At 41.8% G+C, this 16,491-nt stretch overlaps 1 protein-coding gene across 1 annotated transcript; it reads left to right on the forward strand.

The window, feature by feature from the left end:
- Positions 1 to 7,762: 7,762 nt before the first annotated feature.
- Positions 7,763 to 12,991, forward strand: BMP15 (bone morphogenetic protein 15). Its single transcript, XM_059910901.1, has 2 exons — positions 7,763 to 8,111; positions 12,135 to 12,991. The coding sequence occupies exons 1-2, from the start codon at positions 7,784 to 7,786 to the stop codon at positions 12,989 to 12,991; spliced, it is 1,185 nt and encodes a 394-aa protein (XP_059766884.1). The 5' UTR covers positions 7,763 to 7,783.
- The last annotated feature ends 3,500 nt before the right edge of the window (positions 12,992 to 16,491 follow it).

The raw sequence follows: 16,491 nt of genomic DNA on the forward strand, positions 1-16,491 counted from the left end.
CCTCTTGTATCTCCCTCTCTCCCACCCTCCCTATCCCACCCCTCTAGGTGGTCACAAAGCACTGAGCTGATCTCCCTGTGCTATGCAGCTGCTTCCCACTAGCTATCTATTTTACATTTGGTAGTGTATATATGTCCATGCCACTCTCTCACTTTGTCCCAGCTTACCCTTCCCCCTCCCCGTATCCTCAAGTTCATTCTCTAGTAGGTCTGTGTCTTTATTCTCGTCTTGCCCCTAGGTTCTTCATGACCTTTTTTTTTTTTTTAGATTCCATATATATGTGTTCGCATACGGTATTTGTTTTTCTCTTTCTGACTTACTTCACTCTGTATGACAGACTCTAGGTCCATCCACCTCACTACAAATAACTCAATTTCATTTTTTTATGGCTGAGTAATATTCCATTGTATATATGTGCCACATCTTCTTTATCCATTCATCTTTTTTGACCCACCTCCTAAGGAAATGGAAAAAAACTAAAAATAAACAAATGAGACCTAATGAAACTTAAAAGCTTTTGCACAGCAAAGGAAACCATAAACAAGACGAAAAGACAACCCTCAGAATGGGAGAAAATATTTGCTATGAAGCAATGGACAAAGGATTAATCTCCAAAATTTACAAGCAGCCCTTGCAGCTCAATATCAAAAAAACAAACAACCCAATACACAAATGGGCAGAAGACCTAAATAGACATTTCTCCAAAGAAGATATACAGATTGCCAACAAACACATGAAAGAATGCTCAACATCATTAATCACTAGAGAAATGCAAATCAAAACTACAATAAGATATCATCTCACACCGGTCAGAATGGCCATCATCAAAATATCTATAAACAATAAATGCTGGAGAGGGTGTGGAGAAAAGGGAACCCTCTTGCACTGTTGGTGGGAATGTAAATTGATACAGCCACTATGAAGAGCAGTATGGCGGTTCCTTGAAAAACTAACAATAGAACTACCATATGACCCAGCAATCCCACTACTGGGCATATACCCTGAGAAAACCATAATTCAAAAAGAGTCATGTACCAAAATGTTCATTGCAGCTCTATTTACAATAGCCAGGACATGGAAGCAACCTATTTGTGTTCTTTCTGATGATAGCCATTTTGACAGGTGTGAAGTGATATCTCATTGTGGTATTGATTTGCATTTCTCTGATGGTTAGCGATGTTGAGCATTTTTTCATGTGCCTGTTGACCACCTGTATGTCTTCTTTGGGGAAATGCCTATTCAGGTCTTTTGCCCATCTTTTAATCAGGTTGTCTGGGTTTTTTGATATTTTAATACTTTTGATATTTGTATGAGCTGGTTATATATTTTGGACATTAACCCCTATTGGTCATATCATTTACAAATTATATTCTCCCATTCCATGGACTGTCTTTTCATTTTCTCAATGGTTTCCTTTGCTGTACTACTTTTAATTAGATCCCATTTGTCTATTTTTGCTGTTGTTTATTTTGCTTGAGGAGACTGATCAAAAAATATTGCTACAATTTATGTCAAAGAGTGTTCTGCCTATGTTCTCTTCTAGGAGTTTTATGGTTTCATATCTTCATCAGTGCTTTATAGTTTTCAGGGTATAGGTCTTTCACCTCCTTAGTTAAATCTATTCCTAGATATTTTATTCTTTTTGACGTGATTTTAAGCAAGATTGTTTTCTTGCTTTCTTTTTCTGATATTCACTATTTGTATATATAAAAGCAACAGATTACTGTATATTAATTTGGTATCCTGCAAATTTACTGAATCTGTTTATTAGTTCTAATAGTTTTTGGTGGAGACTTTAGGGTTTCCTATATATAGTATCATGTCATGTGCAAAATGACAGTTTTACTTCTTCCCTTCCAACTTGGATGCCTTTTATTTCTTTTTCTGGTCTGATTGCTGTGGATAGGACTTCCAATATTATGTTAAATAGAATCTACCAGCTTTTCCTTAACCTGAGAAGAGATAAAAAGAAAAATAGCCTTAAAGTGGTCACTAGATTTTCCTGAGAATCCAAAAGATTTGAAGTCTGCTTTGAAATTTGGCTGAAGTTTGGGGATGTCTCCAAGTTTATGCAACTAATTTATCTTTCACAAATTTGCTTCTCCTTCAACTTTCTGTTTCAGGGTGAGAGATGGAACTGGACTCTCCTCATGGCCCCAGTGGAGCAGTAAATCTTAGAGTCTAAGGTGTAAAAGGTGAGACAAGGAATCTGTACTTCCAAACCTCATGACCCACAGTGTCTGTGTCCCAGATTCTGGCTCCCAGGTCAATGGGGGCTTATGCTCTGGTCTTTCCAGAAGTCTTGCCATAGTAGTAGGGGAAGGGAATACTTCTTATGGACAGAAGAAACATCAACCTGCACGTTTTCTTCCTGACGTCAGAAGTGAAAAGTTAGATAAAGTCATTTCTAGCCCTGTCTGACTCAGCAAGACAGTGCCAACAATTTATTTAGAGAGAGAAAGTGACCATTCTAAAATAATCCCTTAACTCCACTCAGTACTCTGTAATGGCCTATATGGGAAAAGAATTATAACTGATTCACTTCGCTGTACACCTGAAACTAACACAACATTGTAAATCAACTATACTCCAATAAAAATAAATAAATAAAATAAAAAAGCCCTTATACTCCCCACTGTTGATCTCAAGTGCTTGGCTTAGGTCCATGCTCTAGATCTTTCCCTTTTTAACACCAGACTCTACTTTTATGATGAGAGCAGGGCTTGTAGACCTGCAGAGCAGAATGGCTGCTGAATCTTTGAAGAGGTGACTCTTAACGTCCTTCTTCCCTGTCCCAAGTATCCAGAATGTCTTCCTTGTACTGAGTTGTTGTGGCTCAGGATCCATTTGTACTCAGCCATGCCAATCCCTGCGAAGCTGACATACAATAGAAGATGGAGTGATACGTATGCAACCAGTCTCTGCAGGTCTTTCAGGGGAAGCACAGTCTCCCTACCTTTAATGTGGGAAATCAGTTACCTAGTCATTTCCTTTATTATCAAATTAAAGAAATACAAGTAGCTACTGGGACCAAACAGAGGGAGGCCATAGAATGGGAATACGGTCAATGATTACTGATGACTTGATTACCCAAAAATGACCAAAAGCTCCAAAGACAGCAGGTGTCTCTGAGGCCAAAAGGAACTTCAGATTGTATCATGCTTAGCTCTTACTTAGCTCTCGCTTGCTTACTTGGCTAAAAGAAAACCTGGTCTTCTAGTTGTCTGGAAATGATATGGTCTATAAGCAATGATGAGAGTTAAAATTCTGTACTCAGGAATCCTTGTGGGATTATCTTATTGGGGAACTGAGTCTTCTTAAGGGGCTAAATGTTCATTGGCAGCTTATATAGCAACCTACAAGATACAAAGAGAGGGGCTCTGAAGTATCCTCTGAGTTGGGTCCAAATCCCAGTGGATTCCACCATTTGTGAGCTGTACAACCTTGGACAAGTTTCCTTTTCTGATTTTCAACTTCTTTACCTATAAACGGGAATATAATACTTAACTCACAGAGTTGAAATGAAGACAAAATGAGATATAATATGTAAAATGATACAGTCTAGTGCCAAATAAATAAATATTTCTATAAAATATACCATACTCTCTGTTTTAAGGAAAATGATTTTTTTAACAGAACATCTAGAAAATAGGTCCATATTTTAAGAACTCAGAAGAGTAATCAGAGGAAATATCATGGTTATGGGAAATATTTCCTATCTTTTATGTCTCTATCAAGGTTGTTATCTTCTTGAGATAGAAACTGTTTGATCGTGGTGTCCCCCAACCTACTGCAGTGCCAAGCATAGTACTGGGAGTGTTAAAGACCAAGAACTTGTCTTATTAATTTCTGTACTCCTAGCGTCTAGTACAGTATCTAGAACATAGTATGCTTATTATATGCATTGACTCATTTAATCTTCACAACAGTCTTCTAAAATATTGCTATTATTATTCTTGTTATTAGATGAGGAAACTGAGGTACAGAGAGGTTAAGTCAATCGCAAAAATTACCAAGCTAGTTAAGTGGTAGAGCTGGAATTTGAACCCAGGCAGTCTGGCAATAGACCTGTACCCTTAACACCTTACACAACCACATAGGAGGTACTTATTAGATATTTGTTGAATGAACACAATTGTAAGGAAATGTAAATTATAATCATGTAAAAGATGATGTTTAAAGTACATATGGACTTTAAACAATACCCATGCTCCCCCAAATTGGATAAAAATCTATTCTTTTGTAAATTTCATGCCTTTTACCAGTGTGCCCAGCATATCATAGTTTGAAAACTTAACCCACAGTGTGCATTAAGGTTTCCTGCTGCTCAAAGCAACTCGTGGTGACCTATTTTGTTGTGTCAAGAACCCTTTTAGTCATGTCAATAATCACCTCCTAAACTGTCCAATTTAAATAATTAGTGTTTTCACATACTGGCTTTTTCTAAAGCAGAAAGGCCTGGTAAATATCATTTAGTAGATCCTGTTCCAATCACCTATAACCTGCCCCTCCACTCCACCCCACCCCTCCAACCATAAAGGCTGGAAAGACAGTTGGTGCCCTCTTCTGGGGGTTTGGGGCAGTAGCATACATTGGGCCCACCAGGGGGCATTTCCAGGAAATAATCATGTCAGCTTCTTTCAACTCTGGTGGTAAGAATGGAGTTAGTTTTGGGATCTTTTTCTGAAAATAAGAAAGCTGACCTATTCATTCAGGTGAGTCTTCTGAAGCCCTGGTGAGTAGAGGGATGGAATAAAAATTCAGCTGAACTTTAGAAGGATGCTGAGTAGATATTTCCTTCAGTCAGTTACACTTTACATACAGTTTAAAATCATAGGTTATTAATGATAAATTTTAACATTTATTTAAGTGTATCTATATGCTAATACTTTGTATACATTATCTCATTTAAATCTCACCACAGCCCTAAAGAATATTCCAAATTTACAGTTAAGAAAGCTGAGATGCAGAGAGGTTAAGCAACAAACAAAAATGGCAGAACCAGGAATTCTAACCCAAATCATGTTATTTCCAGTGAATATGTTGTCTCTTTTTACTTCTTTTGATCCTGTATCAAAATCTCACTACTATGGCAGAAAAATGTTCTTGACGTATATAACCCCACTCAAATACCACAGAAACATCAAAGAAAACTGTGCTGGGAACTCTTGTATGGATCCTTTGCTAGTTGTCCTGATAACTTGCTCTTTTACTGAGTTATGTTGGATAGAAAATAGGAAGTTTAAATTGGTAACAGAGGTCAAGGGCCAAAGAGAATGTCGGGAGGCAGAGAAGGGGGAAAGGAAGCAGGGAGAAGCGGTGTGGACATGGAGGACAAAGAAACTTATGGGCCACCTCTCCACAGCTCGTATGAGGTCAGAACTAGCACTTCAGGGTGAGCCCAGCTTTCTGGAGAGCACAACTTGCATCAAATGTAATAATAATTAACCTGTGTCTAGTACTTACTTTGTGCCAGGCACTCTTTTAAGTGCTTTACATGTGTTAACTCATTAAATACTCACAAAAATCCTATGAGGTAAGTCTTTTGATTAACCTCATTTTACATATATATTAGAAAATTGAAGCAGAGAGAGGCTATGGTTTCCATTTCACAGATGAGGAAACTGAGGCACAGAGAAGTTGAGTAACTTACCCGAAGTCAAGCTAATGAGTGGTAGAGCTGGAGTTTGAAATTAGGATCCTGACTCCAGAGCTGTGTTCTTACCCATCATGATATATTATCCCTCCCAAGATGTTGGAAAGATAAAAATTGTTTCAGGAAATGTTTACTTCAGATATGTGTGTGTGTGTGTGTGTGTGTGTGTGTGTGTGCTTGTGTTTATATTGGGTCTGATGTAAAATATATTTATTCCTGTGAATCACAGACCAAAATATCTAAAGGCTACTGTTCTAGCACTAGTAGCAATATCTGAATTGCACATCTTCAAACTCAGTAGAGGTAATGCCAGATTGCTCTCTAAAACAATTGTACCAAATCACATTCCCACCAGCAGTGTAAGAGAGTTACCTGCATTCTACATCCTCACCTGGATTTAATAGCATCAGACTTTTAATATGTTGCCAATTCAATGGGTGTGGAAGCACATGTGGTTTTAAATTGCATTTTTCTGATTTCTTTAACATCTTTTCATGTTTTGGCCATTCAGGTTTTGCCTATTGTGAATTATCTGCTTATATCCCTTACTTGTATGTCATTGTACACAATACAACACTCACAACAACTCTCTGTAGGAGCCAGCAGTACAAATGAAGAAACTCAGTCTGGGAGTAACCTTGCTTGAGGTCACCAGCTAATGGGTTGTTGACTTGGGATTTGAGTCCAGAACTAGAGGGCCCATATCTTTTGTTTTACAATACATGCCAGGGACCAAGGCCATGTTAGAAAAAACAGAGGAAGGAAACAATTTCTAGCATGTAACCATATATCATATGCCTAATTAGGTTTTGTGGAATTAACACAGATTATTTCCTTGTATCCTCACAACAAGCTGTGAGATAAAACATGTTATCTCCATTTTACAGGTGAGGAGACTGAGGCTCAGGGAGATGAAGAGATTTGCCTTGGAGAGGTTAAATGACTGCTAATAAGAGACAGAATCACAGGTCTGTCTATTTACAAAGTCCATGCCTGTTCCACAAGAGCCACGTCTTGACCTCCTGCCCCACCTTCTCCTTAGAGCCCCAGCAAACTGATTCTACTTGGACAGGGCCAGGACTACATCTACCACTTTTCTGAAGAATCCTGGTCTTGGGTAACCTCAACTGGCTCAGCCCTGATGCCTCCATTAACCAGCCAATCTAGGTCAGCTCCCAGCCAACTTCCAGATTCATCTCCCACTGCCCCAGGCTTCTCTGATGAAGCCCACTCAGGATCTCAACACCTTCCATGGGGAAACCAGAAAATTCTAAGTCAGAGTTCTCAAACCTGGCTGCGCATTAAAATCACCTGCAGAACTTTAAAAAATCCTGATGCCCTTGTAACACCCCAGACCCACAACATCAGAATCTTTGGGGATGGTACCCAGGAATCCATAGTAGTTAAAACTCCCCAGGTGATTTCAGTGTAGAGTCAAGATTGAGAACCACTGTTAAGGCATCTTCTTCAAGCTCCAGCAGCCATACTCACACAGAGGTTCCCATATTTTAGTGGGAACTTCTTGGAGGATTTAAGATTCAGATTTCTGGAGCCTACCCTCAGAGAGTTCATGTTATGGGCTGGGCCCCGGAGCCTGAATTCTTAACAATCACCTCAGATAGTCTCACTGCAAGTCCTTAGTAGACCACATTTTGGGAAATGCTGCATTAGGAAAAGTACTGCATGGAAGTGGGATGGGAGCAGGAGGCCTCTGGCCCTTTAAGGACTGATTAAGAGGCTGCCTTTAAAGCTCTGGAGTGGAGCAGGATAGGGCTGCTTCTTTTCATCCTAGTGGATAAGGTAAGGGAGCAGGTCCTGGGATGGACCTCTCCTTTTAAGTGCTGTCTTGTTCCTGGCCCTGGAGAGCAGGAGGGGCATGCTGCCTTGTCCCACCTGCGTTTCTGTTTGTTTTGATGCAAAGAGGACAATTTAGAAGACCTCCTTTTGGTCCAGGAGATCCTCCTAGAGGAAGCAACATAGGACCTGCCTGCCTGCCTTTCATTTTTTCTTGCCCTATCCTTTGTGGTAGTGGAACCTGGATGCTGTTACCTGTGTGAAAGGAAAGGGTCAGAGTGGCGTCCTTTGGGCTTGTGCCGGAAAGTGTTGCTGAACACCAAGCCTTTCAAGATGGTCCTCCTGAGCACCCTTAGAATCCTTCTTCTTTGGGGACTGGTGTTTTTTATGGAACACGGGGTCCAAATGGTACAGGTAGGGCAGCCTTCTGTTGCCCTCCAGCCTGAGGCCCCTACCTTGCCCCTGATTTGGGAGCTGCTAGAAGAAGCCCCTGGCAAGCAGGAGAGGAAGCCACGGGTCCTGGGGCCTCCCTTGCGGTATATGCTGGAGTTGTACCAGCATTCAGCTGATGAGAGTGGGCACCCTAGGGAGAACCGCACCATTGGGGCCACCATGGTGAGGCTGGTGAGGCCGTTGGCTAATGTAGCAAGACCTCTCAGAGGTGAGTTATCATACCATATTGTCCTGGAGGGGAGAAAAATGGGGAAGAAGAGCGTAGAGAAAAGGGGATCTGCGAGTTTACTGTCAGGCTTCATTGCCCGGAAGGTGGTTTTCTCAGGCTTGGTTTTCAAAAGATGGCAAACTTGGGAGAAGCTGGCTCCAAGCCTGCTTCCCTTCAGGGGCCCAATTTAAGAACAGATTGCCCTGGGGCCTACCTGAGGAAGCTCTCCCAGGCCCCAGGGCAACTGAGTGATGTGTCAGCTCCTATCTTTCAAAGAAAGTCTTAATGCTTGTTATATCACTGAAAGCTATAATTGAGAAATAGCCATATATGTTCCTGTGCAGGGCTGTTTGTGTTGTTTTATTCTTAGAAGGCAAAGGGTACAGGATGCTGAAGTGGGGAAATTTACAAGGCCTCAGAAAGGACAGAAACAGGCTCACATCTGAGAGCCTGTATACCTGGCTCCGTGAGCATCTGCTATCGTATTTAATCCTTAATGACAGCTACTCTCATTAGCTGTCCTGGAGCACTTAGCCTAATTTTTAAAGATAAGAAAAGTAAAACACAGAAGTTAAATAACTTGCAGAGGTCACAAGGACAGTGGGTGGCAGAGACAGGATTTGAGTTCAAGTCTGTCCGTAACTACTTGTGTTTGAATGTGGTACCCTGATATCCTTGTACACCAAACAGTTTTTCTATTCAGACTGTGGTTGCTACTTTGGGTTTTTGGTACCAAATGTATTTTGGAGTTTTCTTTGTTCCCATTATGGTTGCTTCTGCTTTAAACATCTGCATTAGACATTGTTCCAGGGCAGTAGTGGGCTCCTGCAGTGTGGGGCTCTCTATGAAATGCAGAAAGCCATCATTCAGGGAAATCTTGGGAACCTGGTGAGATCAGTCTTAAGCCTTTGCTAGTCTCAGCGATGACAACAGACACGATTTACCCTCCTTCCCTCCAAGTAAAACAACTACCATTTCCCTAAGCTAACCTTTAGTGTGAGCTTACCATGTGCCAGGCATTGGGCAAAGTACTTTGCAAACATTATTTTCATTAATCCTCCCCACTATCACACAAGGTAGGTACTATGAACATACCCATTTTATAGGTGAAGAAACTGAGGCTCAATGTAACACAGCTAGTAATTAACAGAGCTGGGTTTCTAACCCAGGGTTTCAGGTTCCAGAGCCTGTGCTTTTAATTACCCTGTTGTGCTGACTGCTTAACAGATTTTAATTGAGCACCAAGCACTGTGTTTGGGTTGGGTATAAAGAGGCAAATAACCGCTCCCCTGACCTCTAGGAGCCCCCACTATGGTAGAATAGATAGATAAGTAATCACACAGTGGTGGTGCAGTGTGGCAAATGCTTTGAAAAGGATAAGCAGCAGGGCTTCCGGGAATCCAAAGAAGAAATAGGTTGCTGCTTAGTGCAAGGAGAGGGAAGCAGTGAGACAGTCGGAAGGCCTCATTGAGGAGGTGGCATTTGAGCTGGACTTTTGCGTAAGGAGTAAAGAGATTATGCATACAAGGAGGGGAATGCATTCTGATTAAGGAAAAAGAAGATAACTTGGTGTGGGTGGAGATTTACTCAACAAATATTTATTTGGCAACTGCTAAGTGCTCGGCATTGTACTAGGTGGCGGAATATGATCAAGATAGGCATGGTTCTCGTGGGTGAGACAAGTAAGTAAACACAGATAGTTGTAAATTGTGGTAAACGTTATCAAAGAATGAAATAGGTGGTTTTGATAGAGAATAGCAAAGAGATCTTCCCTTTGCATGGGATTGTCAGGGGAGGCATCTTTGAAGAGGTGATATTCGAGCTGAGGCCTGTAAGATAAGAAGCTCTGCATGAGAAGAGGAGGGAGAAGTCTGATCTAGGCAGAGGGAACAGCATGTGCAAAGGCCTAAAGGGTGGAAAGAAGCTTGTCCGACTTGAAGAACAGAAGGAAGATCAGGATGGTTGGAACCTAGTGAGACTGTGGAGAGCAATGGGATATGAGACTCAGAGGTCATTACAAGGGATCTGGGTTTCACTCCGAAGTGCAACCGGAAGCTGCACAAATCAATTCTGTACAGACGATATGAGGCTAGAAAGGAAGATGCCTAGAATTAGGCCAGTACCCTGGTCTGCCTGTGGGACACACCGGCATCTAGGGACTCTGGAAAGGATCCAGAAATGGATGACAAGAGAGCTGGGCCTGATCTTTCCATCAGGAGATGACCCAGCTGAATCAAGCTTGCCTGGAGAGCTATTCCAGGTTCAATCACACAGGATGTGTGAGTCAGCCATTTCCCTGAAAAGTTCTGAGCAGACCCTTCTTGGCTCTGATCCTTAGCAACCCCACCCTGCTTCAGGAAATATGTGATGTCAGGGTCTGAAAGGAAAGGGCAGTTCCTCACCAGACAGCCTGTTAGAGGCTGGGTTTGGATTCCTTTTCAGGCAGGGTGGGGCAGATGTATGCGTGGGTCTCTTGGAAAGATTATTGTAGGATGGGAGTATGGAGTAATTTGAGAAAGCAAATACAAGCCTGGCTTGGGCCTTGTCTGAATGATATCCAAGTGCCCCAAACTTGAGGGTGTATTAAGCATGAGTTGGAACATGAACTTAAAAAAAAATCCTGAGGTGTGATTTCACTCATATGTGGAATATAAAAAAACAAAACAAATGAACAACAAAAAATAAAAACAAACTCAGATAGAGAGATTAGATTAGTGGTTACCACCAGGGAAAGGGGTTGGGGGGTGAGTGGGTGAAATAGGTGAAGGGAGTAAACTGTGTGGTAACAGATGATGGTAACTAGGCTTGTGTTGTGATAACACTGTAGTGTACACAGATGTTGAATTATGATGCTTTACACCTGAAACTTAGATACATAATATTTAAAAAATCCTGATGCATCAAAACATTAAAGAGTTTCTATGTTGAACGTCCCAGGCCTATGAAGAATTCCAGGCTCGTGGATTCAGTGGAGAAGGAAGGTTAGGTGAATAATATGTAAATTAACATGGGAATGTTTACTGATGTGTGAAGATGACAGAAGGCTTTTTCTTGCTGTGCGTGGTTTTTGTAATTGTTGCTCTTGACCTTTGCCAGGAGAGGGCGCAGAAGGTCAGAGCACTGCAGGCCCAGCTTTCCAACCCTTTGGCCACTGGGTGTCAGCATCACAGTTTAGATTAAAACTCTTAATCACTAAGAGGCATGTAGCTTCTAAGTAGACTTCTTAGCTAACGAAATATTTACATGAACAGGGCCTTGTTGAAAGTGGTATTTACAATGAATGGGGTAAATGAAGAATCATTTCCAGTAAGGAGTGGAAAAGGGAGAGACTGAGGGTTAAGGGGGAAAACGGCCCAAGAAGGGAATAGCTGCTCAAGAACAAATTCAAATAGAAGGCAGAAATGGTAAATACCTGCCCCCACTAGGAGTGGATAGACAAAATTATTTTGTGCCATCTCAGCCCTGGATTTGAAGTGATGGCGGACCATAGCCCCCAGTATTGGACTGTCACCCTAAAGCTGCATCTGTATAGTGATATAGCATGAGGATTTGTTATTCATGTATGTCTCAATGACCCTCCTAATTGGTCACTTTTAATAGTCAGCTATTAATACATACAATATATACACACAATTCTGCATTTGAGGTGTTTTTCTCAGCCTGGTGCTGTGAGTGATCTAAAAGTTAGACACAATTTGTCTTCTTAAGGGAAAAATACTTGGGCTCAAATCTTTATTCTAACACACTGGCTGTGTGTCCTCTGGCATAGCTTCTCTGAGCTTCAATTTCCTTGTCTACAAAATGGGGAAGATAACTATCTCATAAGGCTCTTGCAGATTCAAGAGCTAATGCATGTAAAGCATCTAATACATTAGTAAGTGCTCAATAGATGATAGCTATTATTATGATCTTGAATTCATTTTAGGGCTGCTTGTCAGTTTGCACTGAGCAGGTTTGTGAGCGAGACTCAGGCTAGGAGGTAAGAAGCTAATGCTCTGCTCTTGTTCCCTCTTACTGATGCAGGCCCCTGGCACAAACAGACCCTGGACTTTCCTCTGAGACCAAACCGGGTAGCATACCAACTAGTCAGAGCCACTGTGGTTTACCGCCATCAACTTCACCTAGCTCACTCCCACCTCTCCTGCCATGTGGAGCCCTGGGTCCAGAAAAGCCCAACCGATCACTTTTCTTCTTCAGGAAGAGGCTCCTCAAAGCCTTCCCTGCTGCCCGAAGCTTGGACAGAGATGGATATCACGCAACATGTTGGGCAAAAACTCTGGAATCACAAGGGGCGCAGGGTTCTACGACTCCGCTTCCTGTGTCAGCAGCCAAGAGGTAGCGAGGTTCTTGAGTTCCGGTGGCATGGCACTTCATCCTTGGACACTGCTTTCTTGTTACTCTATTTCAATGACACTCAGAGTGTTCAGAAGGCCAAACTTCTCCCCAGAGGCCTGGAAGAGTTTACGGAAAGAGACCCTTCTCTTCTCTTGCGGAGGGCTCGTCAAGCAGGCAGTATTGCATCTGAGGTTCCTGGCCGCTCCAGGGAGAGTGATGGGCCTGAAAGTAACCAGTGTTCCCTCCACCCTTTCCAAGTCAGCTTCCAGCAGCTGGGCTGGGATCACTGGATCATTGCTCCCCATCTCTATACCCCAAACTACTGTAAGGGAGTCTGCCCTCGGGTACTACACTATGGTCTCAATTCTCCCAATCATGCCATCATCCAGAACCTTGTCAATGAGCTGGTGGACCAGAGCATCCCTCAGCCCTCCTGTGTCCCTTATAAGTATGCTCCCATTAGCATTCTTCTTATTGAAGCAAATGGGAGTATCCTGTACAAGGAATATGAAGATATGATTGCCCAGTCCTGCACGTGCAGGTGATAGCAGAAGTACAGCTAGCTCAGGTTTGCCTGAGAAATTATAAAAGGGTTTAAAATAAACTAATATTAATGTTAAAGCTGCAAGTGATGCTCTACCCAATCTATAGGCTCTACTCCTTGCCTTCAGTGTTGTTACTTAAGTCTCTTCCCCTACTTATGAGCTCCTTACTTTATAAAAATAGTTCTGATATCAAACATCAGTATGTTTTGACCATTAGTCAGAGCCCTTAATGTTTAAGATCTTCCTTTGGAGAGGCCCTATCTATTTCCTTGTCTTTTTTTTATTGTGACTTTGTCAAACGTCACCAGTCCATGATGGTAGAACTTTAGGAATCGTACTGCCAAGTCCTGGGAGAGGTGGAATCGTCCTAGAGTCCATCTTCTGAGGATCTAGAAGATTTCGGGTGAAGAAAGCAACTTGAGATTTTATACTCCTCTTCCTTGCCTCCTGAATCCTAGAAACTAGTACCTTATCGGAAAGACTGCCTGCTTCTGTGTTTGGATTTCCCTCTAAATCTAAAACCATTTCTCAGATGGACTAGAAAACTTTTAGGCAATAATCTCCATAAAAATCTTTTGAGGGGAACAAAAGGAAGGGAATCTTTTTCTAAGCCATCAGGGCTTTTCCTCTCAGGCTCTGAACCTGGGGGAAATACCTGGGTTTCCTTTATACCCTAGGGTGAGGAGAGCAGTCTTTAATAAGGCCAGTAGGGAAATGTGTATGGAGCTGAGATGACAGTCACTTCAAAATCGCCTGTGTCAATAGTGAAGAGATGAAGAGCTGTCATTGCTGATTAGGATTATGTATGGGTGAGTCGTTTTAAACTTTCTATGGAACAATAGATTTCACAGGGTATTTTCTCATTTTAGGTAACCCTTAAACCCCTGCTAATGATCCCACAAAGAAAGCTCCCTGGTGGCTCGGAGGCTGGGACTTGGCCTGGTTGGAAGTGGAGGGGGTAGAAGGCCGCAGTTAGGAAGCTTAAAAGGGCTGTGGGGGAAGGGTGAAATGTGATGAGGCCTGGGGCCCACTTCATTCTGAGCTTGCCTGTTTGTGTGTTCAGCTGGGCTCCGGGCATGGGTCTCTGGGGGAGATGGGCTTGCTGTATTGGGAGGTATGGAGCTCTGCCTTGGACTAAATGATGCTTGCAGTGTGACTCTTTCCTACTCCTGTGCTGTATTGAAATGATGGGGACTGGGCTGTGTTGCAAATAAATCAATTTTTGCTGTTAAAGAAAATCTTGAATGTTTTGGGGATTGGGAGAGAGTGGGTGGAAGGGATTTATTTCATTTGTTCCCTTTAGCTATGGCCAGGAACTCAACCCTAATCCCCCAGGGTGGGGCTGGAGGCGCCAATGAAGTTCTCTCTTAAGGCAGCCCTGCTAGCAATCAGCCCTCACCAAAGGGCCCCGCTGAGGAAACCCAGTAAGGCATTTCCCCTGCCCAACTGTTCCTTGACTAGTCTTATGGTCATTATCAGTGGAATGGGACTGATTGAGGGTGGCTTCATATATTTGCCAAATGTAAATCCCTATCTCTTTCTCCCGTATCCATTGTAGATTAACTCATTTTTACCACCCCCTTAAATTGGTTCCAGCTAGGCTAAACACCTTACATGTTTATAAATACACAAATTTTATTCTGCTGCCTGAGGAGCTATTCCTTAACATCCTTTTGTCCGTCTATCTTCTTTACTGTATCTTTAGGAATGGGCTCAGGCATTTCTCTTCATCTCAATGCCCCCATGATACCCCAGACTCAGGTAGGATCTCCCTCTCTGTGCTCACAGCATTATTTGCTTTCCTTTAACACACTCTATTGTAACTGTCTTTGTTGCCAAAAGATGGAGCTCCTTTTGAGAGTTTCAACTGTGTTTTATCCATTTCCATATTATTGGAGCCTGGCACATAGTAGGTCCTTGATGGATACAAACATAGGACAGTCACACTTTTTTTTTTTGTGAGGGACGCATCCTTCCTAACATGGACTATTTCAATGTTCACATCTCATTTTCCATTGGAATAAATGCAATACAAGATATACTTTGTATATAAAGTAAGATGAATTCTTGTGCCCCATTATTTCAAAATCGTGATTCAGATTACAATAGAATGTGACAGCTGTGTTCTTGAGTAAGGCAGTTCATGGAATTGTTATATATGTTGGGAGTTAAAATGGGAATGTAAATATGGGCTTCCAGGCCAGTCACTCCCCCAGCCTAGCTGGGGTAGGCACAAATACCTAACAGGCCTGAATACAGACCTTGGTCACCGGACCAGATTCTGAATTCAGCATCTCAGTGTTCTTTGGAATTTTCAGGAAATCATGGTCTCCTAGCCTTGAGTCCTGAATATGTCTGAAACTTAATCTGTTTATGGAGGGCTCAGGGTTAATTGGCCCCATTATCCATTAAGCCCTGAGTTGTCAGAATACCCAAAGAAAACACTGGCAGGACAGAATCAGTTGTGGCTGATGTTACGGATTCTTTTCTTTTGAAATATTTCTTTCAGCTCAGCACTTTTTCTCAAGTCCAAAGTGAGAGATGTATACCTCAAACCTTTCTCTAGGAGGAAGGAGACATGCTTGCTAGTGAAGGAGTGTGTGTGTATGGGATTGTGCCCAGGTGGGTGGGGAGAAATAGTTACTTGGTCCAGAAAGGGAAAGCAGAGCACAAAGTCCACCTTGTCCCAGCTCCCCCAGTGAATAGGCCAGAACTCCGTTCAATGTGTGGGTGCAAAAGGAGCAGGCGATTAAGCTTTCTTCTGACCCTGGAGCTCTGTTACATTTACCTAGGTAGTATATTTTGTCCAATTCTGGGCAAAGTTAGGAAGCAGGTGAAATTTATCTTCAGTTTCACCAAATATTTGGGTGCCTAATTTTGTAAGTTTTCAAATGTCTTCAGTTAATTCTCCCAACAGCACTATAAAGCAGGAGCTATTAGCCCCATTTAAAAAAAGAATGGTTTATTGAGATATAATTTGTATACTATAGAAGCCACCATTTTTAAGTGTTCAATTCAGTGGTTTTTAGTATATTCAGAGTTGTGCAAAAAACACTACAAAGTGATTTCACCACAAAGAGAAACCCCATGCCCATTAGCAGCAGTTAATCTCCATTTCACTGACCCCAGCCCCTGGCAACTATTAATCCATTTTCTTTTTCTATAGATTATGGATATTCATACAAGTCAAATCATGCAATATTTGGCTTTTTGTGACTTACTTCAAATTAGGATTATGCTTTCAAAGTTCATCTGTGTTGTTCATTCCTTTTTTTTTTCCCTGAATAAAATTCCATTGTAGTATATACCACATTTTATTTTTCCATTCATCAGTTGATGGGCATTTGAGTTGCTTCTACTCTTCAGCTATTATGAATAATGCTGACAAGAATGTTCATGTGGAAGTTTTTGTGTGGACATATATTTTCAATCCTCTGGCATATATACTTAGGAGTATTAAGGCTGAATCATATGGTATGTCTATGTTTAACATTTTGAGG

The sequence above is a fragment of the Balaenoptera ricei genome, chromosome X, assembly GCF_028023285.1.
Source record: "Balaenoptera ricei isolate mBalRic1 chromosome X, mBalRic1.hap2, whole genome shotgun sequence".
Classification (NCBI taxonomy): domain Eukaryota; kingdom Metazoa; phylum Chordata; class Mammalia; order Artiodactyla; family Balaenopteridae; genus Balaenoptera; species Balaenoptera ricei.

Excerpts from the sequence above, each read along its gene's own strand:
- BMP15 (XM_059910901.1), top strand. The coding sequence starts at position 7,784 with ATGGTCCTCCTGAGCACCCTTAGAATCCTTCTTCTTTGGGGACTGGTG. Across the intron at positions 8,112-12,134 it reads TGTAGCAAGACCTCTCAGAG|GCCCCTGGCACAAACAGACC; the intron begins GTGAGTTATCAT and ends TTACTGATGCAG.